The sequence below is a fragment of the Meles meles genome, chromosome X (assembly GCF_922984935.1).
Source record: "Meles meles chromosome X, mMelMel3.1 paternal haplotype, whole genome shotgun sequence".
In the NCBI taxonomy this organism is placed as follows: Eukaryota; Metazoa; Chordata; class Mammalia; order Carnivora; family Mustelidae; genus Meles; species Meles meles.
In genome coordinates this window covers 67,975,748-68,001,124 of record NC_060087.1, presented here as the reverse complement: position 1 = coordinate 68,001,124, position 25,377 = coordinate 67,975,748, and the positions used below count along the sequence as shown (strand labels likewise).

The 25,377-nt window shown below is 36.2% G+C and overlaps 1 protein-coding gene across 2 annotated transcripts in view; it reads left to right on the top strand.

Annotated features, from left to right (window-relative positions):
• Nucleotides 1-9,830: 9,830 nt before the first annotated feature.
• The window catches only part of BRWD3 (bromodomain and WD repeat domain containing 3), a 235,373-nt gene continuing 219,826 nt past the window's right edge, over nt 9,831-25,377 (top strand). For both annotated transcript variants that reach the window (XM_045995124.1, XM_045995125.1), the window contains exons 1-6: nt 9,831-10,087; nt 10,208-10,266; nt 10,466-10,495; nt 10,904-10,963; nt 21,950-22,100; nt 23,648-23,746. In XM_045995124.1, the coding sequence (XP_045851080.1) occupies nt 10,057-10,087; nt 10,208-10,266; nt 10,466-10,495; nt 10,904-10,963; nt 21,950-22,100; nt 23,648-23,746 (430 nt within the window). In that variant the 5' untranslated portion in view covers nt 9,831-10,056. The remainder of the gene's footprint in view (nt 10,088-10,207; nt 10,267-10,465; nt 10,496-10,903; nt 10,964-21,949; nt 22,101-23,647; nt 23,747-25,377) is intronic.

Genomic DNA, 25,377 nt, shown 5'->3' with positions numbered 1-25,377 from the left:
GATCCTATCTCATCGTTTTGTATACCTTTTTCCCTCCATTCTCCTTACTCTCTAAGTACAGAGAAATCTTAAAAATTCCTCTTCTCTGAGTAACTTTGGCCAAATTCATTCAGACCGAGGTATAAATGACTATAGTGATTTAACATTCCAGTCACACTAGCGATGACTGATACTGGTTTAAAGTCTCTTCAGGTGCTGCTTAATTTTTAAGAGGTACAGAGTTTTAATTAAAAGAACAAATCTTAAGCAGTAGGTTGCATCTAGAGAATGAGTGAGTATTTTCTTTTTTTTTTAAGATTTTATTTATTTATTTGAGAGAGAGAAAGTGAGAGAGCATGAAAGGGGAGAAGGTCATAGGGAGAAGCAGACTCCCCCTGTAGCTGGGAGCCTGATGTGGGACTTGATCCCAGGACTCTGGGATCATGACCTGAGCCAAAGGCAGTCGCCCAACCAACTGAGCCATCCAGGCGCCCCAAGTGAGTATTTTCAAGTGAATGAATATTCTTTGGTCAGAGGCTCTTTGCTCCACTCTCAGACTAGAGTGTGAGCATGTGACCACTCCCACTTCAAGTTCCCAAACATAGAGTTTCCACTGATCACGTCAATCAAATCGTTGAACTAAATCCTGTCATTACTGACTAACAATGAAGAGTGAACCCTGGGAGACCTTTCTCATAATTTCATCTGTAATCAAATAAGCCTCAGTTGAGTTTACATTTTCCTCTTTCTTAGATTGGAACTACAATATTTTGTATACCTGTGCAATCTTTCTTTTGCTTGACCTCTGTTTTTTTAAAAGTTACAAGTTTAGGGCACTTGGGTGGCTCAGTCATTAGGTGTTCAGCTCCAGTCATGATGCCAGGATTCTGGGATGGAACTCCGCATTGGTCTCCCTGCTTTGTGGCAGGACTTCTTCTCCCTTTCCCACTTCCTCTGCTGTGCTCCTTCTCTTGCTGTCTATCTCTGTCAAATAAATAAATAAAATCTTTTTTTAAAAAGTTATAAGTTTAGGGGCACCTGGGTGGCTCAGTGGGTTAAAGCCTCTGCCTTTGGCTCAGGTCATGATCCCAGGGTCCTGGGATCGAGCCCCACATCGGGCTCTCTGCTCACAGGGAGCCTGCTTCCCTCTCTCTTTCTGCCTGCCTCTCTGCCTGCTTGTGATCTCTGTCAAATAAATAAATAAAATCTTTAAAAAAAATAAATCATGCCTTTCATGATTATACTGCTTTTCCTTGTCTCTTCTTACAGTCTTGGTTTTTAAATCTATTTTGTCTGGCTAGATAGCTACTCCTCTGCTGCCCTCCCTGCCACTACTTTGCAGGATATTCAATGAACTTCTATCTCCTTTAAAAAATACAAGAACAAACACCAAAAAATACAATCTATTATGTCTGATAAGTATTTGTATCCCATCTTTCTTTTCACATTCATTAGCATGATAAATGATTCTCAATATCCTCACTTTCAATGTGTAGGTGTCTTTAGGTTTAAAATTAGTCTCTTCCAGGCAGCATATAAATTGGTCTTGTTTTTATATCCGTTCTTATACCCTATGTCTTCTGATTGGAACATTTAGTCATTTTCATTCAAAATGATTATTGATAGATATGTTTTTATTGCCATTTTATTACTTGTTTTATGATTGTTCCTTTAGATTTTCTCTGAGTCTCTCTTGTCTTTGTCATTTTTGGTCTCTCCTTTTATTATTTCTTGAAGTGCTGCTTCAGTGGTCATGAACTACTTTAGTATATGTTTGTCTGGGAAACTCTATCACTCCTTCTCTTCTGAATGACAAGCTTGCTGGATAGAGTATTCTTCACTACAGAATTTTCTCATTCAGCACTTTGAATACATCATGCCACTCCCTTCTGGCTTGCCAATTTTCTTTTGAGAAATCTCTAGCTAGCTTTATGGGTTTTCCCTTGTATGTTATGGACTTCTTTTGTTTTGGTAGCTTTAATATTTTTTTTCTTTATCACTATATTTTGTAAATTTAATTACAATATGTCTTGGTATGTCTTTGGTTGATTTTGATGGGAAGTCTCTATGCCTCATGCATCTGGATATATGTTTTCTTCCCCAGATTAGGGACATTTGCAGGTATTATTTATTGAAATAAATTTTCTGCCCCCCTTTCTCCCTGTTCTTCCTCTGGGACTCCTATAATACAAATGTTACTACATCTGATGTAGTAACTGAGTTCCTAAGTCTATTCTGTTTCATAATTCTTCTTTCTGTCTTTGTTCAGCTTCATTACTTCCCATTACTTTGTGTTCTAGGTTATTAAGTTGTTCCTCTGCTTCTTCCAGCTTGCTGTTTATTGAATCAAGTATGTTTCTTATCTTGTTAATTGCACTCTTCATCTCTTATTGATCTTTTTTGATTATTGATTATTGATCTTGATCTTTTATTGATTCTTTTTTAACTCTTTTATCACTGTGTTACAGGTCCTGTGGATGCCTTTTATTCTTTTCTCACACCCAGTGAGTATCTCTATCATCTTTGCTTTAAATTCTCCATCAGGCATGTTACTTGTATCTGTTTCACTTAGATCTCTGGCAGTGGCCTTATCTTGTTCTCTCATTTGTTATAAATTTCTCCACCTTCACATTTTGTCTACATCCCTGCCATCTTCTTTGTGTTTAAAAAAAGCCAATTACGTCTCATGCTCTTGGTAGTAACAGCCTTATGAATAAGAGGTCATGTACAGCCCAGGCCCTGGCACTTCAGGGAGTAGCTACAGTGTATGCTATATGCCCTCTGCTATTGTGCTTTTGTGCTCTATCCTACTGAAGAGATTCTCCTTGCCTTCTGTGGGCAGTGTTTGGTTCTTGGCATGAATATGGTGAGTTTTAGCTATGGTGCTGTGGTCTGCTTGTGAAATGAGACCTGTCACCACCTCCACCAGAAATGAAGCCCTAGGGAACTCTCTAACTGTGAGAAGTGGGTCAGAAGGGGTTTGTGCTGATCTTCAGAGGCCTGCTTGCCCTGGGACTGTGGCAAGTGTGACTGAGGTAGTCCAAGGGGGTGGGTCTTGGTATTAGCAAGTTAGGCAGCTAGTGTTGGTGCTGTGCTACTTCCCACAGGTGGCTCTGTGTTTATATTGAGGGGTAGGAGAGGAAAATAGCACCAGGCAACTCCTTTACTCCCAGGGGGTTATCCCTGTGAAGGGTGCCTCTCAGGAATTTACTCTGAGAAGAGTGAATAAGATCTGTGTGCCCCTAGTGTTCATCAGATTGCTGTTCCCAGGCTGTGTCCTCCTTGGTTGTTTGCCTGCCTTCTCTCCAAAAGCAGTAGTACCCTCCAGGCTCTATCCCAGCAAAGCCCACTGACCTTTTAAGTTCTAGACTTTAAGCCCTATTTGTTGCAATAACTCATTCTCAGTTCCTGAGAGGGGTAAATGAGCATCTCTCATTTTTCAAGCCAATGGATTCTGGGGGAAATGTTCCCCTTGTGCATTCCCCTGTGTGCTTTTCTCTCTCTCGTCTCTCTCCCTTTTCCTTCTTCACAATCACAGCCCCCTCCTCTTTATAGCATCAGTGATATGCTTCTTCCCTAAACCATGTCTCTACACTTCCTACATTTTTTGATGTGGCCTCCTCTGTCCCTTTATTTGTGGAGTTTGTTCTGTCAGTCTTTGGGTGAATTTCTGGAGTATTTAAGATGATTTGATGGTTATCTTGTTGTGTTCATGGGATGAGGCAAACCTAAGGTCCTCCTACTTCACCACCATTTCTTCTGTTACCCCAGGTTTCTTTTGAATTCCATTTGCATGATAGGTGTTTCTCCATCCTTTAACTTTCAACTTGCAGTTGTCTTTAGGTCTATACTGGGTCTCTTTTAGGCAACATATAGATGTTTCTTGTTTTTATCCATTTAACCATGGTATGAGCCTAGACACTTTTAAATAATATATTGTGACAAATTGGGAACTAGTACACCTTTCCCTAAGGTCTTGTTATTATTATATGTTTATTTAAATTACTATGCAAAGCCTCTGACATTACCCCTCAGAGGATGCAGCCTTGATTACACACACATTCACCTTGGGAGAACACTCATATTGGCAAGGGTTTCCTTGTCTCTTTCTCTGATCACTCCCAGATCTTAAGTTTCACTAATTGCCTACTGATTAGTTTTTTTTTTTAACATATGCACTAGGGCATAAATTGACTTACAGTCTGACCCAGTCAAATTTGAGATCTTTGAAGGGTTATCTTCCAAGATCGGTATTTGAGATTTACTTTGATCTCTGGATGGCTCTTTTCAGATGCCTTTCCCTCTGTTTCTCTCCAGGAAATAACCAGTCTAAGGTTTAGCCTATAATTAAAGTTGCTTTATCAATTTATTTCCAGTTACAATTTGCCACTATCTTCACTGGTTTTTAGAGCACTCTTAGGCTTAAATTTCTTCATATCCTATTGTAAAAAAAAGTCAGTTCCTATGGGGAAAGATTCAGAGTTCTCTCTTCTAAGCCCTCCTTCTTTCCTAGTGAAAAATCTCCAAGGTACACCTCTGGTGCTGAGTGGCACCAGCAAGTGGCACACTTCTGTATGACAGCAGAGGTTTTGGAGATGAGTGCTTAGTGTAGGAGGGATGCAGCAGACTTAGTTTTCTTTGCCTTGCTTGTCTTAGCATGCATCTCCTGTGCCACATTTTGGTGCAAAGGTGATCAAGGCCCTAGTATTAGCGTCACCATGTCCCATATTTAACCTTGTCCCATGAATGGGGCCTGGTTGAAAGACTGATGACCACCATATCTTGGCTGCACTGGATTAGAACTCAGTCTCAGGAACAGGTAGTTGGGAGAAGTATGAGAAACACTTATGTCCTGTGCTACCCAAGAAGATAGCCCTTCAACTGAGAACTAGAGGAAGCAAAAGCCATATATTTTTAGTTATTCTACTCTGTAGTGGAGTTTCTCCCCAGATAAGTTTGTCGGGGGCGGGGGGAAGGAGGGAGTGGTTCTTTGTTCAAATATCATAAACTTTCACTGTTTCTAAAGTTTTAGGTTTTCTTAAATACATGCTTTCTAGATTTTATTTTATGCCATTTTTTTCCATTTTATTTATTTTTTCAGCGTAACAGTATTCATTGTTTTTGCACAACATCCAGTGCTCCATGCAATACGTGCCCTCCCTATTACCCACCACCTGTTCCCCCAACCTCCCACCCCTGACCCTTCAAAACCCTCAGGTTGTTTTTCAGAGTCCATAGTCTCTTATGGTTCGCCTCCCCTTCCAAATTTTTTTTTTTTTTTTAGTAAACATATAATGTATTTTTATCCCCAGGGGTACAGGTCTGTGAATCGCCAGGTTTACACACTTCACAGCACTCACGATAGCACATACCCTCCCCAATGTCCATTTTAAGACCATTTCTAGAAATTTTAAATGGTTGTTTATATTTTATAATTTCCACTAGTTTCACTTGGGAGCTTATCCACAAAGCTCTTCATGCTGTTACCCTATGAGTAGAATCTATCCATTCACATGTAATGATGTTATTGATATAGTTGGATTTATGTCTATCATTTAAATTTTTTTTCTATATGTCTCATGTCTTTTTTGTACTATTCTTGCATTAAGCAAATATTTTCTAGTGGAATTTTTTAAAGATTTTTTAAAAGATTTTATTTATTTGTTTGACAGAGAGAGATCACAGGTAGGCAGAGAGGCAGGCAGAGAGAGAGGAGGAAGCAGTCTCCCCACTGAGCAGGGAGCCCGATTGGGGGGGGGGCTCCACCCCAGGATCCTGAGATCAAGACCTGAGGTGAAGACAGAGGCTTTAACCCACGGAGTCACCCAGGTGCCCCTTTTTTCACTACTTTTAATGTTATTTTCTTAGTAGTCCTAGGGCTTAGCATATATCTCTTAGCAGAATATAGTTCACTTTTATACTTAGTTCCCTTGAGATATACACGTTACTCCTGTAAAGTTCTATTCCCTCCTCCTTTTTTCCCTATTTTTGTTATGCATATTATATGTTTAATATGTTAAAATATATTAGCTATCATAATATATGTGATATATTTAAAAATCTAAGAATACATTACTTATTATGTTGTATACATTTTAAAAGAAAATGAGATAAGAAAATAGAACTGTTTATTTACAAGGTTTATTATATTAATCTTCTAATTTACCATTTCTGTCTCTCCATCTCAGGATTCCCTACTTTTTAATTTTATTTTTTTGCCATACTAGGGATATTTGTTAAATTTTCAACCTTGGTCTTCCATTAACATTATTTCTAAGGAGACAGAATGAAATAAATAACTTTGTGGGTTTAATTATGTCCCTTCCAAAATATATGTCCATTTCCCTATCTCCAGTATGTGTGAATATAACTTCATTGGAAAATAGTGTCTTTGCACATGTAAATCATTCAGGTTCTTGAGATGATATTATTCTGAATTTAGGGTGGACCTGAAATACAATGACTGGTGTTTTTATAAGAAAGAGGAGAGGGAGTTTTAGCATAGGGACACAAGGAAGACCATATGAAGCTGGAGTCAGAGACTGGAGTTATGCTGCCACAAACCAGGGAATACAAGGTGCCACCAGAAGCTGGAAAAGGCAAAGAAGGATTCTTTACCAGATATTTTGGAGGCAGTGTGTCCTTGGTGATACTGTGATCTTAGATTCTGGACTCTAGAACTATGACAGAACAGATTTCTTTAGTTTTAAGTCACCCTGTTTGTGGTTAATTAGCTATGGCAATCCTAGGAAACTAATACACCCAATCAGGCAAACATTGAAGATTTTTTTCTTTGTAAATGCATGTTTCCTTTCATTTATGAAAATTTCCTTCCCCTTATGGTTATGCTTCTGGGCACAGGGTTAATAATGGTGACTTTAATTGCAACAAAGTAATTTAAAGCATTTGGCTTATCACGAACAACATCTTAAAACTTATACTATACACATTTAAATAACTTTCCTTTTGTCAATGTAGTCATTACAGTAAAGGGCAAAGCAAGGAAGTTGTGATAGTTTATTGATTTGCTCCTTATCATCTTTAAATTCTCCCCTCTTGACTGCTCTCTGAAAATGGATCTGGGCCATTTATTTATTTATTTAAAGATTGTATTTATTTATTTGACAGAGAAAGAAAGTACAAGCACACAAGCAGGGGGAACAGCAGGCAGAGGGAGAGGGAGAAGCAGGCTCGCTGCTGAGCCGGGAGCTCCAAAGGGCTAGATCCCAGGACCCTGGGATCATGACCTGAGCTGAAGGCAGATGCTTAACTGGCTGAGCCACCCAGCCCCCCCGATATGGGACATTTAAATATTTTTCCTTTTGTCAGCTTGAATTGAAGCTTTGTCAGTAGATGGGGCTGGAAATACAGTGTAGGAATAAAGGGTTTTGCTTCCTGCTTCTGGCATTTTTACTGGGTAGGTTGCTCCCCCAGCTTGTGCAAATTTCCCCTGTGCCTTGTTCCTGTGGTGTATCGTTTTGGTGGCAAAGCTCCCCCAGCAGCTTCCTTTGGCACCCTTCTTCTGAGTGGCTTTGCAGTAAAGTCGTTCTGGTGATACATTTTGCCATGAACACATTTCTCAGACACCCTAGAAGACTGATCCCAGGGCAGAGTTCCAGTGACTTCCAGAGGTTGTAGTTTCAGCAAGTTCTACCCACAAGGTACTACAGCATCCTTCCTGTCATTTAATAAGTCTTGTCTGGCTTCTCTCCAACCAAGTCTGGATCTTAGCCCCAAGTGGGGAGTAGGGGTTGAAGGTACTATATCTCAGTTCTAGTGGTAGTGGCTATTTTATCTACTATTACATTATATATCTGCTATTCTTATATTTGTTAGAGTTCTCTTTACTCCTTACAAGGTAATCCCTTATTACTCTAATCTCCTGTTATTGTTAATAATTTTGTATCTTAAACTCTCTTAAAAGGAACATAGTAATTCATAGTAATTTTCCCTGATTGCATCCAGACTAATACTGAGGTAATCAATGGAATAACAATGTCCCATAAACCTTGAAATATGATATGAATATATTCACATGATTATACAGCAAGCCTTTCCTGTGAAGTGGGCACAGTGAGTACTATCTTATTTTACAGACGAGGAACAAGGTTCACAGAATACAAGTAAGTTTTCCAAAGTCATATAGTCGTTTTTATGATCTGTAAAATGGGGATAACAATAAAACCTACCTCCTAGGATAACTAAAAAGATTAAATGAAGTGAAGGATATTAAGTGCTTAGTGCATGGTTGTGGTTTGATAAAACTTAACTGTTATATATATTATACTTGATTTGTACAAAAAATATTCCATCTGGTGTTTTGCTAAACTATTTGCAGTGAGCTGTCTAGGGCTTATATATTTTTTTAGTACCTTTTTTTTTTTTCCGGTTAATGGCGTTTTTCAAGTACTATAGCGTAATCACCAAAGATAGAACTATCATATCATGATTACCTTGTGTGGTTCTTTCTTTCTAATGGGAAATCGTAGCCAGAGTGAGAGCTAAACAACCTAGGCTAAGACTGTATCAGCATAATGCAATTCTAGACCAACTGTGATCAATGGCTAAACTCGGAGCGAGGAAACCAAATTCCCAAGAATCCATCCCTAAACTTTAAAGGTAAACCTTCGAATTTGATTATTTTAATGAACGTAAATAGTACATGCAGCTTAAACATAATCTCTGGTTTCATCGGGTTCAGCTTCTATTACTTTTTTTGGTCAAGGCTAGAGGTGGGAACAAAATATTAAGGAAAAATAGAAAAGGAGAATCAGTTTATTACATATGTATCAATTCTGCAAATCCTTTAATCACTTAGGATTTTAGTAACCAAATGCTGAAAGTCAGTACTGTACCAAAAATTTAGGGTTCTATGCATTAAAAAACATTGTCCCAAGGCTTGCATACAGATTTGTAATAATACACAAAGCCACCTTGCATATAGATACGTAATAGAAAACACAAATCCATGGTTAATGTAAAATACTTTGGCAGTACTTTAAGATAAACGGAAAATTATCCTACGGGAATGAGACAGGTATGGCACGTGTTAAACTTTCAGGAGGGGAAGAAATAAAATGCTTCATATGTGACGGCATATTCCCCCCACAATATCAGTTTTTAGAACTGGTCTTTATAACAATATGAGCCCTGCACTCTGGACTGTTAAGTAAAACATTTTCATCGGGTACAAAAAACATTTTAAAGCGAAACAAGTGACGCCCATAAAGGGTCTCCTTTTTCTCCTTCAGTCACAAGATCCTTCGGGGGGGGCCTCTTTTTGGAGAGGCAACAAAACAGATCAACCCCCCCCACCCCCAAATAACAACAAAGCCTCTTTGGTGACTGGAGGAAAAAGAAGAAAGCGGCTGAATCAAGTCAGCCCCTCACAAGTTCCATCAGGGCCAGAAGGAAAAGTCCTCAAGAGGAAAGAGCCCGACTGCCCTCGCAGGAAAGAAAACACACTTAAACCCCCTCGGAAGAGAAAGCCACCACGGAGTTATAAAGCGTCAGCCAGAGCGTAGGCCGTCAGTTAGCACCTCCCCCTGTTTCCGGGAGCGGTAGCTAGGCAACCGCCGGCCTCAGGAAGAGCGGAGGCCATTCGGTTGCGTTAGTGCCCCTAGCGGCAAATAGCGAGAGCTGCAGGCTCTTCTCACAGTTTTTACCCTCCCCTCTCTCCACCCCCTTTGCCCCGTCCCTCCTCCCCACCCCCAACCCCTCGCTCCCCCACCCCCCACCCCGCCCCGCCGCTTCGGCTCCTCCCCTCTCTTCTCTCAGGCTCGCTAGCTCGCGCTCGCTCTCGCGCGCTCTCTCTCTCCCTCTCTCTCTGCCCCCCTCCCTCTCCCCTCTCCCTCTGCTTCCTCTCCGCCTCCTCGGCTCTTGGGCTAGAATATCTATGGGTCGAAACGTGATGCGATGAATCCGAGAGAGACCAGAGAGACCGAAACTAGGACGAGGAGCGGGGCGGAAGCGGTGGGACTCCTGGGCATGGGGGCTTCACCACAATAGAGGCTGCACCCCCCACCCGCCCCCGCTATCTCCTCCGGAGTGGAGCCCCCAAACCCCCTAGGGAAAAGGATGGCGGCGGCACCTACCCAGATCGAAGCTGGTGGGTAACTGTGTCTGGGGGCTAAGGAGATGGGAGCTTAGCGCGACGGCTGTCAGTTTCTTTTGAAAAAGCTTGTTTTTCTTTACCTTCCTCTCAGCCTCTTTTTCCCCTCTTCCACAGAACTGTATTACCTGATCGCTAGATTCTTGCAGTCCGGACCCTGCAACAAATCCGCCCAGGTGAGAGGGAGGAGATCTGGGAGTCGTAGGGAATGGTCCCAATGGGGAAATCGAGGCATTGGGTGTACGATTTCACTGAGGGTGAGGGAGAGGCCGGCCTTGACTAGTCCTGCCGTCAGCGGCTGGATTCGAAGTGGGGAGGGAGGAATGTGTTGATGGCCCGAGCTGCTCCTCATACCCGTGTTTCCCTTTCGCTCAGGTGCTAGTGCAGGAGCTCGAAGAGCATCAGGTACGGAGTCCCTTCGGGAAGACGTGGGGAGGGCTGGGGTGAGACTGGAGGAAGGGGAGGGCAAGTCAGGGGCGGAGGACAGGGGCTGGGAGGGAAGCTTGGATCTGGGCACTCATAACTGTTGTCACTGGAGTGAGCCAGCTTCTTCCCTCAAAAGAGGCGGATATCGCCGGGGTCTTAACTCGCCCCCTCTTTATGACCAAGGGAGGCGGTTTTTCAGGATTTCCTCCCCCTCGGCCTCCTCCTTCCTACACTGGACTAGCTTCAAGGCGACAGCTATCAGACCTAGAGAAATAGAGACGCCAGAGGGTCGGGGACCAGGACCCGGGTTGGGTCGGTTTTATTGGGAGCCCAGGCATGGCCTATATGGTTTGCCCACCCCCATCCTTTCTTTTCTCCCGCCCCCAGTTGATTCCGCGCCGCTTAGACTGGGAGGGAAAAGAGCACCGAAGAAGCTTCGAGGATCTGGTGAGTAAAGTTTTCATTTCAACTTAATTCAACTCTTTTCCCACTCCCGACCCACCTTGTTCCTCCAGCCCACTCCCGACCCCTCAGCCTTCACGGTTCTAGAGCTCTGTGCTGGGCCGAAGAACGACTGCCCCTTCCCCCTCCCTGCCAGTCGGAGAAAGGGTACCTTGCCCTCCCCACGGCCTCGCCTATTTCCACTCGGAAACTCTGATGATGTGAGTTAGTTATCGGAGATGCTGTTTTGTGGATTATGAATATGTTACAAACATTGAGAAAGGCCCATTGTAGGGGGAAAAGGGAGAGAAACCTGGGGGTTATCTTGGGGCACGTACCAAGGACTGACGTTGGCCAATGACAGCGTTGGTAACAGCCCAGAGTTCCGGATTAGTGGAAGAAAACTGGTTTCTGGTTGGTCCTGGCTTGAAATACGGGAACTGAGGCCAGGCTCAGTCTTTGGTGGTGGGGGAGGGTTACGGGGGAGGAGGTTTAGGAGGGGAGTTAACCGATCCTGGATTGGGCAACACGACACAATTAAAAATAATAGGAAGCATCAAGCGAATTCCAAAATTTGCGGGGTTTAGGTAATCGGCTACCGAATGAAAAGCGTAATTACTGTACATATCACGTTGTAGAAAATTGCTCATTAAATCATTAGATTGCATTCCTGAAGATATATTTATTTTCACTGCATAACAACCACGGATTATGACCTTTTTGAGAATTGATGAAACACGATTTGGGGCTTAGAAAAGACAACAATGGTTATATTTTAAAATATGCTTTAGTAAAGACCAAAGGCATTGGGTTGACTGTGTTGTTTATCCTGCAAATATAATTCATAGTGTCCATGCACTTCTCTTCAGCATTGATACACCCAAAAAGGTGTTATTTATTTTTTTTTTTTTTATGTTGGGGAAGATGTCCTCTTACATTAGCCTCTGGTACAGTGAACTGGAAGAAAGTGAAAGGAGAAAGGGATGATGTTACTAAAATCTAAATTCAGCTATCTTCCCTTCAAATAAGATCCAAATGCAGGAAAGTCAAAGTTAAAGAAAGTTGGGGTATGGTAGACTCTAAATATAAATAAAATGATTTAATAACAATATCTAAACTGACTTAGTGTTTATTTGACAATTTTTATATTAAGTTACAATAATGAGGCCTGCTAATAATTACTACTAAATAATAATTTTAGTTTGCTGACTAAATATTGTATTTTTTGTAAATCACAGAATGGTGTAATAATTGTAATATGGATAAAATCCACCATCTATACTATTAATGGTAAAAAAAACTAGGTGGGTAAAAATTATTTTGGAAAAACCGCATGTATTAATCAGTGTATTTAATTTGTAGTCAGACTGATGTTGGACTGAAGTCCTGCCAAAAAGGGGCAAAACAGTGCCTACTAATATCTGTTTAAACACTTTATAACTACTGTGGTTTTGAAAATAGTTTTATACTGAGATGTATTGAAGATGTTTTTATTTACATTTGTCTCTAAACAGACCATTTTAAGCAAATAACAAAATGAAACTTAAAAAGCTTTTTTAAAACAAGAAAAAGCTTTTTAAAAATTACTTGACAGTGATAAAAAGCAAATGGACATCAAAATAATTAAAAACAGTCTACTAACCACAAAGACACATAAAAACAAAAAAAACCCCACAAAATCCAGTTTGCTAGACTTCTTTCCTTATATTAGAGGCATATTTTTACATAATGGTAATCAATGTCCATTTTAAACTCTGTATTTTCTTAACACTTTCACATACAGTTATCTCTTTTGAATAGACATTGTCATTTAAGTGGTAAAAGATTCAGTTACTTTTAGGTTGGCTATGATTTGAAGTCAACATTCAGTTGAACATTTAGGTTACTTCCAGTTTTTCATTAATATCTTTGCATAATTAAGTAGTCTTTCTTCTTTTTTCCTTTTTTTTTTTTTTGGATTTATTTTCCTGAGCTGTATTTCTAAAGCGTAGTTATCAGATCAAAGGATCTCATCGGTTTTATAACTTTTCTTATATATTACTGCTTATATGTGTATTTATGTATATATAACTTGTTCTCCAGAAGATAGTACTAATTTATGATGTTACTGTCTAGGTACTTAGAGTGAGTTTTTAAATACCTTTTCAATCTTTTGGTGGCTTTAATAGGTGAAATAGCCCCTGGTTGATTTAATTAGCTCTTTTTTTATGATTAGTGAAGCTTAAATTTTAACCAGTTATTTTTTAATTGTTGTTAATCCATTTGTATATCCCTACATATACCTGATTTTCACATTTATCTTTTAAATTTATTGTTTTTTATATTTCCTTACATATTTTTAATATTTTTATATACACAAAATTTCATCTATTGTTTGAACACCGTCTATAGTTTAGATAGTGCATCTTTTTTTGTTTTTAATTTAATTTTCATATTGTACAGAGGTTTTTATCTTTCTGGGATCCAGTGTTTCTAGGAATATTATACTTTGGTAATATGGTCCTATTTTAAGACAAATATCTGTTCTCTACGTACAGGTTTCTTTTTAAGGGAAAATGGGGTAGGGCTAAGTGAGAGTTTGAACAGAAGGAAAAAAAGTATAGTGGCTGAGAACAGAATGTGCTGTGTTATATTAATTGCTAGATAGATACAACAGTTGCATAGTTGCTTAAAATTATTTCACATATAACCTTTGATTTTGTGTGGCTTCATTGTGGGAGAGATGGTTTTTTTTTTCTTTGTGTATTTTTTAAAATGCTGTTAGACAATGGATTTATACAATGTGATCTTTGATTTAGCTACATGTTTCAGGTTGAAGTTTAAGGCAAGTATTAGTAATTAGTAAAACCTTATGTGTACTTACAGTATTTATAAGTAGTATAATCCTGTATGTTAAATTATATAACAATACTTCAAATTGAAGGTATACTAGGGTATAAAAAAGAATACAGATATATGATGAAGAGGTAAAGGATTATAAACAAGGATATCAAAAATGGTTATCAGTATTTTGATATCCTTGTTTATAATCCTATACCTCTTCATGTATGCTACATCTATGAAAAAAAACTCCTCTGCCTTTCTGTCTGTGTGTGTACTTTCACTTAAATTGTATATGCTGCTTAACTTGGTTTATCCAGAAAAATACTAAGATAATAAGTTGGATTTCTTCAGCACTTCATTACTGTTACTATTCTGCATTCTAGGAATCCCTCTTTTTTCTTACTGAAATCAGATTTAGTGTTTTACTTATAATTTGGAACAAAAGGCAGCAGGTATTTTGTTAAAGCTACTAGCTGGCAAGTATTGACATATTCAGTTCTGAAGTGTCTGAAATATGAGCCTGTAAATGAAATGTTTGTCAGTTTATGTTAAAACTGTAAGATTTTTGAATATGGCATTCAAAATAAAACATGCTAAATTAACTTTCAGAATTTTAAGTAATGATACAAGGAGAAATTTGAAGTCATGGTGAGTGTTTTTGAAGTTTGATCTGGACATTTTTCATTTCTCCTTGACTCTTATTTACAACATAATAGAATTAGATTTGCTTCTTACAATTCATCTTATGGTAGATAATTTAAATAATTACAGATGTCTGTTCATTTATGGTGATCCTGTTGAATTGTTGGCTATTTTATTGCTTCCTCCTTGGAGCTTTATTGGAAACTACAAACAGTAATGAGGGGTATGTGTTTATGTGTGTGTTTAAATGAAGTTTTTGTTAACATAAATTTTACATATTGAAATTGTGACTTGGAAACTTCTTTTTTTAAAGGCATGTTTTAATATTTTTTAATCATTTTAAGGGGACTTGTATCATAAGACCGAACCAAAGTCATAATTACCTTTAGGTATGTTATATATTTTCACATTTATTCAGCATTTTTCAGGTATAGAATTGAAAGTTCTAATTAGTGCTTTCATTTAGGGTGACATAGATTGTATTTCTTTCATTTTATATTCAAAAGACTTGAAGCAGTTTTTATGCTATTGAAAAGTTTATCAAGATTGTATGTTCACTGCTATCTTTAAAAATGTATACATCTATGATGATATATGTCATTATAAGAACTTGTATCTGCATGTAATATATGCAAGTCTAAAAGTGCTTTCACATTATCTCATTTGATGCTCACCAAGTACTTTAAAATATTGTATTTGAATTCCAGACATACCTGTATTTTTTTCCTTATCTTACCCACCTCTTGTTCTCTAATTACTAGTAATAGTTTAAATTGTCTATTACAACAGTAGAATGAATGTAGAACAACTCAACAGTTATTAAGTGCTGGCAGCATAGTTTTTATATCTCTAAGTGTGGAAGTAATTTAAGTGTGTGTGATTTATTAACTGCTGTGTGGCTACACAGCCACAGTTAGGAAGAACAGAATGCGTCATGGGAAACCAACAGTTATGTGCTGCTCAGCCCCAGTGTGGATATAAGGCTAACTGATAGGTCTTATGGTAGAGAGCAGTCAATGTCTGGAAACTAGTATTCCTCACTTTTGATTTGTTTGAGCCACATGTACAGTTTTGCTTTCTAGAATATGTTGGTTTTAGTTATTTGTCTGGATTGATAATTGTCTTTTTTTCACACTTTGGCTCTAAGAACATACTTTCAATGATTTAAATCCTTTTGAAGATTTATCATTAGTTCTAGGAAACTGGTATCTATCTCAAATGAGATGGCATTAAGAAAGTGAAGAGAGCTGCTATTTGGGAGTAAGAATTTGGGTTGGGTGAATGTTCCTTATAAAATTTTGTTCTGAAAGCACCTTTGTCAATTTGAATATTAGTTTTTGTTCTTGGTATACTAATGTTGATTACTGATTGATTGATAAACAGGTTTTTGTTTATTTTGTTTTGTTTTTTGGAAAAGAGCAAAAAAGTAATTGCAAGTAAATTTAGTGTTTGGGTCAAATTTCAGAGATGCCCTTGTTTGACATTTTTCATAAAGGATTTTGTGAGTAGTATAAAAGACCCATAACATTTAGTTGGGAAGATAGTCTTGTTGAGTGACCCTGGGCAAGTTACTTAACCTCTCAGGGATTCAGTTTTTCTTATTTATAAAATAAACTCCCCTATCCATTTTACAAGGTTGTTGTGCGAAACAAATGAGTTAAATAGAAAGAACACCTTTTGTTAATTGAAAATGCTGTACAATTGATTGGTTACTGCATTTTAAAAATAGGACATAGAGGTTGAACGGAAAATTGATATCTAAAGAACTATGACCCCAGGATTTATATGTTTATAGCTAGCTATATCACAACCTCATTTTCTTAATATTTTTATAAAGTGAGGAATAAATAAAACAGTACCATTGATAGGAAAAAGTATTTAAAAAAGTGTTAGAATTGAACAGTTTGAGTGCTTTGAAGTGAATCTGTATTAACTCAAGCAAGAAATGATTGTTATGTCAAAAGATATTTAGTGTTATTTGCATTTTTGTTAATTAGAGAAAAGTAACTTAGTATGATACCGGTATAGTATTCTCTGTTTTTTTAAGAAGTGGGAGATAGGTCTTTCTGATGTCTTGTTGCAGGGATCCTCAACACTTCTGATTGATCTTTTCTAATCCTGAACTTATTTTGTATACATTGTTTATAAGTAATTTCTTATATTTTAAATTACCTTGTTGAAGATGTTTTCTCATGCTCTTTAATATCTACCATAGTACTTTATAATAATTTGGCCCTCAGTTATTTTTTGTATAATTTTCTTAACTTTTGTTAGGAGCATTTCATGATATATATTTCTTAGGCTTATTTAATATGCTAGTTGGAACTAAGTTCATTTATTGGACCTTTCTCTACCGAGAAACTTCCAGAATGTGGGTGAGTCCCTTGTCCTTGTCTTGATACTGTCTGCTCTCAAGGTTATAGTATTTTTGGTGCTTGCTTGTGCTATTGTAACCCAGAGAATATTTGAGCTGAAGTGGGTTGCTCTTGGCTCTCTCATTCCTGAGAAAATCCTAAAACTCATAGAAAAAGAAATGCTATAAACAATGATAAACATTTTCAAAGAAAAGTGATAGGAAGTCTTAACACTTTGTAGCCCATGTACAAATCAGTGTATTGCTGTAGTGGAAAAACCTACCTGTTTTATTTCCCTTTCTGCCTAGTTTTTTCCCTTTCCTCCTTCAAATTCAGCAAACATTAAAACACAACACTTTATGGTATAATATCAGATTATTGTTGACATTTATATACTGAAAAGTATCAGGAAGAAAATAAACAATTAGTTTTCTGTGTTTTCTTCTAGTCTTGTTTTTTTGTACATGTATTTTTTTCACATCAGAATCAGATGACACTCTTTGAGTTTTTTACTTTTTTTTTTTTAACTCAACGTGGTGGAGAATCTTAAACATTGGGGAATATTATGTGTTAGTCACTGTGCAAAAGTACGTTTATTGGGTAGAGGTACCTTTCTATTTGTATGGAATGCCTTCCCTTCCTTTTGTCTGTCCTGTGAATTTTCACTTAGCCTTCAAGTGTGAGATTAGACATGAACCCCTATCCTTTAGGCTGAAGGAGGTACTGTATTTCTTTGCTTCTCTTAGCTCTTTGTACTACCTCTAGGTACTTATACTTTGATTTGTTTTATTTACTAGTTTGTTTCCTCTACTAGGACTGTGTGTTCCCTTAGGGCAGCAGTTTGTCTTCCCACTTCATCTCTGTATGTTAAATGTCTGAATGAATGAATGCAAGAGTGTATGATTCTGTTTTTGTTTTACAAAACGTAGGAAATAGTAATCATTACTCCCTGTTTTACAGATGCAGAAGCTTAGGCTCTCAGACTGAGTAACTTTGCAGGTCACAGAAGTAGGAACTGAGGATGGTAGAGAAATTAAAATCTAAGTCCTTTCTACTGTGTCACACTGCCAGGAGTAACAGCTAGTAAATTTTAGAACCTGAATAATCCAGGTTTCCAGACTTCAAAGTACCATGCATATGCTATACTTATATTGATGTATTTAAAACCTTGTTGTATTTTTCAAAATCTATTTTGTTTTCCATAAATATAAAAAAGAATCACATGTCTTAATTTTTTTTATGTGCTTCTCCCCCTACCCTGCCCACACCAAAAAAATTGAAATCTCAGATAAAATGTTATGATTTCACTTCTTGTATGGGCCCAGTTTGATTCTTCATTTTCCTGTGTAGTCATGATCTTAGAAAACAAAACACAGAAACAATTATCTCTTTTATTTGTTTCTTGGAGTTGCTTATCCTGTAATTTCTAAAAGCCAAGGTAAAAATGTCATTATTGCTATTTGAAACTTAGTATTTCAAATGTAGTGTTTGGTATGGGCCTGGCACCCTGAAGTTAGGTACCTTTTGAATTTTTTTCAGTTCTCAGCTGGATTCCTTTTAACTAATTATGATGAGTAGGATCATTTCTGTGAACGCTCTGGTCTTGTCATAATTCTGAAGTTTAGTAATTCAATTGTTAAGTTTGCTGTTTAGGTCAGCCAGTCTTCCTGTCAAGAAGGTTTATAATCTAGGCTTCATTTAATTTCTTTCAGTTTATTTGAATTTATAGTTTTATTTTTTTGCAGTCTTTGTGTTAGTTATCTTCATAAATTTTCAGTTGCCTTAATAAGACAGTAAGTGATAGGAAGAGCTGTGCACAGGGAAACCCAGATTTCTGTACATTCATTGTGACCACTGGACTTCACTTCTCTGGATGTTTTTCCTATTGTGAGATGTGAAGTTAGGCTAATTGTGTATAAGGATCCTTCTAAATTGAACATTCTATGATTTAACTCCTTGGAGCTGTTTTACAGAATAATATAGAGGTTTGCATTATACTCTTGAACTTTGTTTTTGGAGAAAGCTTTTCTTCTGCACATATCAAAGTTCTTGTTGTGTTACTTGGCCATTATATTCCAGAGAGAAAAATGTGGTTAAATAACTGAAATTAGAATATTTGAGCTTTAATTAAAAAGAGTGGCTTATAATATTATGTTATGAATTTCATAGAATATTTTAATATATACTTTTAATATTACATTTTATTATATATTATATTCATACATAATTCTAATGTAGAATTTTTTAAAGACTTAAGAAAGTAATTGCTGAGTGTGTATAAGAGTTCTTATGCCAAAAAAGATGGCCTTTAAAAAATTTCAACTTTATTCAAAGCAGATGGATTGAAATAAATGTTGACTACCACTTATAAGTCCTGAAATTTGATTTAGAAAAAAACTATTATTGCAAGAACTGCGCTGATGTAGTCTGGAAGCCTGTTGATATTGTTTAAAGGAGACTCTAGCATGTTCAACTCAAATGTATTGTTATTGCTATTGTGCTGATAGAATATGCTTATCTACTACTGTTTTGTAATCAAATTTTTATTGATTTTAGAGGAAGGGACTTGTTGAATGGAACCATTTAGAAATTAAGGAATTTCCAATTGTATAAGGTGGAATTCAAACATGTAAAATTTATTTAATGGCTTATAATAAGAATCTCAAGGGGGAGAATTTGGGTGTAGATAAGCCTTGTTTTGGTTGCTTAATTAATGATTCTATATTTTAAATTTATTACTGAGGAATTGATATGAAGGTTTATGTAATTCACTGAAAATCAAACATCATTGTTTCTGTAAAATGAAGTAGCCAGGAGAGTTAAATTGTCTGTTTAGGATATAGTTCTGACAGATTTTCTGTAAGGGGGTGATTTTAAAAATTCGTATTAAAGAATTATTTTCTGGATTATATATGGCTAGATATATTGCAATTTCTAGGCAGGTGAATAACTCTTGACATGGTAACAGGATGAAAAAAAAAAGAAAATCAAAAAGAAAATGTCAGTTAAGGAGGGCACTTGTAATGAGCACTGGGTGTGATACAGACTGATGAATCACTAAATTCTACCCTGAAACTAATAATACACCATATGTTAAATAACTTAAATTTAAATTAAAGAAATAAACCAACTCCCCCCTCAAACCCAAAGAAACAAACAAAAAAGAAAATGCCAGTGAAGACATGAACTGCTATCCTATGTAAAGACTTCATACAGTGTTTACTTGAAAAAATGATGACTGATAATGGAAGTGGAGTATATCTGAGACTGTTGGTGGGAAAAAAGGCGTAAGTTGTTATAGATTTTTATATACAGTATTTTAAAGCTTTTTTTCTTTGAGATATGTATTTTTGGGGGTACTAAGTGTACTTGCCTGTGGGCATATTTAAGAAATGTTTTAATGTGGAGGGAATGAATTACAAACTAGGATTTTAAGATATCATTGTCTATAGATAATAATTAGATTAAATTGAATTATCAGCTGCTTTGACTTTAATGTTACCTGTATGTTTTTCTAAGGGGTGGTTCTATAGAGTTATTTGCTTGGAAAACAAACTAGAGATGGGAGAAATAACAAAGAATTTGCTTGATCCTTTGTCCCAATCTAGAAGCCAAACCATGTTGACGAAAATATAAATTAATCAGGCTTAGTTGCCATTCTTTCTGAGCCTCATTGACAGTTACCAAGAGACACTTATTTTGGTAGATTAAAACTAATTTTTGCTGGGATTTAAAAAAGATAACTGGCAGGAAACGATTTTTTAAAAATCACAATAGAATCCCTTATTCACAGAATTCTGAATACATGTTGGATTGTAGTTCTTTAAAGTATGTTTTCTGAGAAAACAAAAAAGGTACCTTGATAGGAGAATCTAAGATTTTTCCTCTATGAATTCATGTGATATTTCTTATAGATGGACTTTACTTTGTTTTTTTTTTTTTTAATTTAATTTTATTTTTTCAGTGTTCCAAGATTCATTGTTTAAGCACTACACCCAGTGCTCCATGAAATACATGCCCTCCTTAATACCCACCACCAGGTCCTCCCAACCCCCTCCCCCTCCCCTCCAAAACCCTCAGTTTGTTTACTTTGGTTTTTTAATGTTCATTGATTCATTGAACAAATACCTACCAAGAACACACATAATTTATTTTCTCATGGTGCTCATTAGGGATGATTTTCAAAATTATTCTTTTGTGTTGTATTGTTCTTGACCTGGTGATAATATATTGATGTGAGGTCCTATGTGATGGTATAAATAAATAAATATTTATTTACATTTTTATTATATATTAATATAACATATATTTATTAAATTTTTATTTATATTTATTTTTTATTCTTTCTTTCCCTTTATGTCAAGATGAGAATGTAAATTTTTTTAATATAAGGATTTTTAATATCTAGTTTTCTGTTTGCTCCTTTAATAATTAGGTATTTATGAAACACATCCAGGACTTGACCATTAACTTAGATAAAAAATGAACAGTTTTGTTAATTTTCTCATCCCTGTGTACGTATGTTTACCATCTTCAGAAATTTTCTTGTGTGTTTAAAAAATGAGTCAATGTTGTGATGAATTTTGAGTATATAGCGTAGTTATTTGGATCATAGTATTTATAAAAACATTAATTGGATACTGTTTTGGAAACCAGTTAACTTTTTTAAGGAAAACCAGTTTTGCTCTTTAAGCAAATTTGTCCTGTTAATCCTAAAGGGATTTAGGTGAGAGTTTGATGCAAGTAATACCTTTTGTTTGTATTCTTATCATTTATATAGAATCTAGATTCTCTGATTTTTGATCACCTCATCACTACTGAATAAATCAAGTACTAGTAGAGTTTACCCGTTGTCTTTGTACTTTAATTTTAGGCATGCGCACTTTTGCTGTTTTGCAACACTTATTTCATAAGATTAACAGCTAAGCAAATGATTTAATCAAGGCATGTAAAAGTAAGTTTGAGTGCCATGTCATTTAAATGTTATCATTTAGATGTGCTTAATTTTTGTAGCTGTTTCTTTAGTTTGGCTAAAGTATTAAATATTTAAAATATTATTTTTTGATCCTGTATATTAAAAATCGCACTTTGTTCCATGATGGAATAGTTTGGTAATGGAGTAAATTATATTTTTAAACCATATTGGTTTTTCTGTTTTATTTATGCTTTTTAGGTGGCAGCCAATGCACACATTCCTCCAGACTACCTCCTTAAAATTTGTGAGCGGATTGGTCCCTTACTAGATAAGGAGATCCCTCAGAGTGTTCCTGGGGTACAGACATTACTAGGTGTTGGTCGGCAGTCTCTGTTACGGGATGCCAAAGGTAAGATTTTCATAGTTTTCAGAGGAAGGAGTGGAGAACAGCATATTTTTATGTTAAGTAAATGTTCCCATGCTTTCCTAAATACTAATTTTCTTCTAGTTTTTCTTATTTTGTCAATCTTATTTTCTTAGTGTACAAATAAATTTTTAGAGGCCTAAAAGAAGCCCTCTGCTATAAAACAGTGAATACAATAGAAGTATAGAATGTAAAATCTTTTTGTAATCCTGTGGGATAGGGATCTTGAAAGATCATTGCTCTGATTAGTATAGTATGAATGCTTAAAAGTCTTTTATTATGTTTTAATATTTTTAGATTTTAGTATTATGAGTCTTTATATCATCCTAATCACGTTGTATGTTTTATAACAAGAAAATGGAAAATATGTAAAAACTTATATGTGATATATAAAAATTTTTATAATTGAAAATATTAAAAACATGTATCAACCTATTAGTGACTGTTCAGTAATAGTTTTTGTACTCCACTGTTTTCAGTCTTTTAAAGATTTTTCCCAAAGTTTTTCATGGAACCCCAATATGTAAAGTATATAAAATAATATTTTATGAATATAAAAATGTGAAATTAGGCATTAAGGATACCTGTTAGTGTAATACATACTTCAGGTCTAGCAGCTAATTTGTTTTATTTTATTAGCATCATGTTTTTTAAAAATTCTAGTTCACAAAGGTAAAATAGCTTCAAAAATACCAGTTTTAAACATCTAATTTTATAGTATAAGGAAATTCTTCAAATCATTTAATTTGGAAGTTTTCAAGAGAGCAGTAGAGGGGTGCCTGGGTGGCTCAGTCAGTTAAGTGTCCAACTCTTAATTTCAGCTCAGGTCGTGATCTCGGGTTTGTGAGACGGAGCCCCGTGTTGGGCACTATGCTTGGCATGGAGCCTGCTTGGGATTCTCTCTCTCCCTTTCCCTCTGCTCTTCCCCTCCTCAAAAGAGAGTAGTGCAATATTCTTGTATCATAGTTGAATTATTAGGAAGATTTCACATTTACTTGAGTTTCTTGACATAAACATGAAAGACAAAAAACACAACTATTCATAGTCATTTATCATCTGCAATATTGTTACCGATTACGGCGCAATTGGCAGGCATTCTATAGTATGACGATGCACCAAGTATAAATGTTTCGAATTTTACCTGGTATACTTGTGCTGTAGTCCTAACCTTGCTTATATAGTTTTATGTAAGTAGAAATATATAAGCCTAAAGATCATGAAGGACCAATATAAAATTAAAACCTTATTAATCCATGACATATTTGTATGATTCAAATACATGCTGAATAAAAGCTTTAATTCTAGATCAGCACAGAAATAAAATATCTGGGTGTTATATTAAAGTGTTGTTACTTAACAATCATAATGTAGTTTATAACATGTTCAAAAATATGCATGTTATTTTTTATTGTGGTATTAATAGTTAAAAATATACTCCAACAAACAAATTGAAAACAGACATTTACCTCTAAGGTACAATTTAAAAAAACACTGTTCTATTTCTTGACTAACTTTTCAATCTTTCTGAATAGACTGTAAGAGTACACTATGGAATGGGTCTGCTTTTGCAGCTCTGCATAGAGGCAGACCTCCAGAACTACCTGCAAATTATGTGAAACCTCCAAATGTGGGTGAGTAACATCCATGTGAACTATGAACATATTCTTGATTTTTTTCTTCCTGAATTCATTATACAGCCAAAAATAGGTACCAGAATTAAATTTGAAATATAAACAAGCTGCTTACATTCTTGAGGGGCTTCATGGTTGGTCCAACTTTTTTAAAACATTGTTATTTAATGTGATTATGGTTTTGTGATATTGCCTTATTTTCTTTCTTTCTTTCCATCTTTCTTCTTAGCAAAAGAATTTCCTTTTTTATATACTATACATGTTTTTAACCATATGGATGCCTGTTTACATATCTATGTGCTAAGCTTAAAGATTTTACAGGGAACTACATAAAGATAACTTTCAGAACAAAACAAAATACATTCTGCTTATATCTGTTTACTAAAATAATGATGTGATAAATTTTATATGTCTTTATTAAAACAAGAAAGATCACCCTTCCCCTTTTTAAAGTTTACTGAAATTTGCATGTTCCATTTGGATTATTCCTGGGACATCTCTGGCCAGACCATTATGGAGAAATACTACTAGTGGTTTCCAAGGAGACCTAGCTACGAAACCATTTGTACTAAAATTTAACTCTTAAAAAGAATGTATAAAGAGCTAGATGAGTAATTGCCACTCTGCTTCCCTATTTTTTTACTCTTCTAAAAATTATTTTATGTAGTGCCTTGGGCCCAGAGAATATTCCTTAAACTCAAATTGAAAAGTAAAAATACTTTTTAAAAGGAATACTACTTTATATAATAATCTTATAGAAGTTATTTACCCCAAGAGTTTAAACAAATTTAGGCTAGAAATAATTTCAAAATTATGTAGACAAAATTACTGATAAAGAGTCATAAGGGTTATTGAAGTAAATTAGATATTTCAGTATACATTACTAACAATACTCTTCCATAGCCTGGCTGTTACTGGGTGAAGAAGACTACTGATTTGGGTCTAATTGGACATGGCATTTCTAACATTTTTTTTTCATTTTCAGGAGTGGTTTGTTTACCCTTTAGAATTTTCCAGTGTTCACTTTTCCCCTAAAGCTTTATTCCTAATTAAATTACTGACTTAAGATGGCTCTTATTGGGGCGCCTGGGTGGCTCAGTGGGTTAAAGCCTCTGCCTTCGGCTCAGGTCATGATCCCAGGGTCCTGGGATCGAGCCCCACATCGGGCTCTCTGCTCCGCAGGGAGCCTGCTTCCTCCTCTCTCTCTGCCTGCCTCTCTGCCTAGTTGTGATTTCTCTCTGTCAAATAAAAAAAAAAAAAAAAAAAAAAAAGATGGCTCTTATTATTCATCTATTTATTTACATTCAAAAGATACAGTATTTTTAACCACACTACCAACATTTGTAATGCTTTGTACTTCTTTCAGTGATCCCATGTAAAGTGCTGAAGAGCAGCATTTAGAATATTGGTTTTCCATCTTTGTTTAGTCTTTCTTTCCTTCCCTTTTTTTTTTTAAAGATTTTATTTATTTATTTGTCAGAGAGAGAGAAAGATCACAAGTAGGCAGAGAGGCAGGCAGAGACAGAGGGAGAAGCAGGCTCCCTGCCAAGCAAGGAGCCCGATATGGGACTCGATCCCAGGACGCTAGGATCATGACCTGAGACGAAGGCAGCTGCTTAACCAACTGAGCC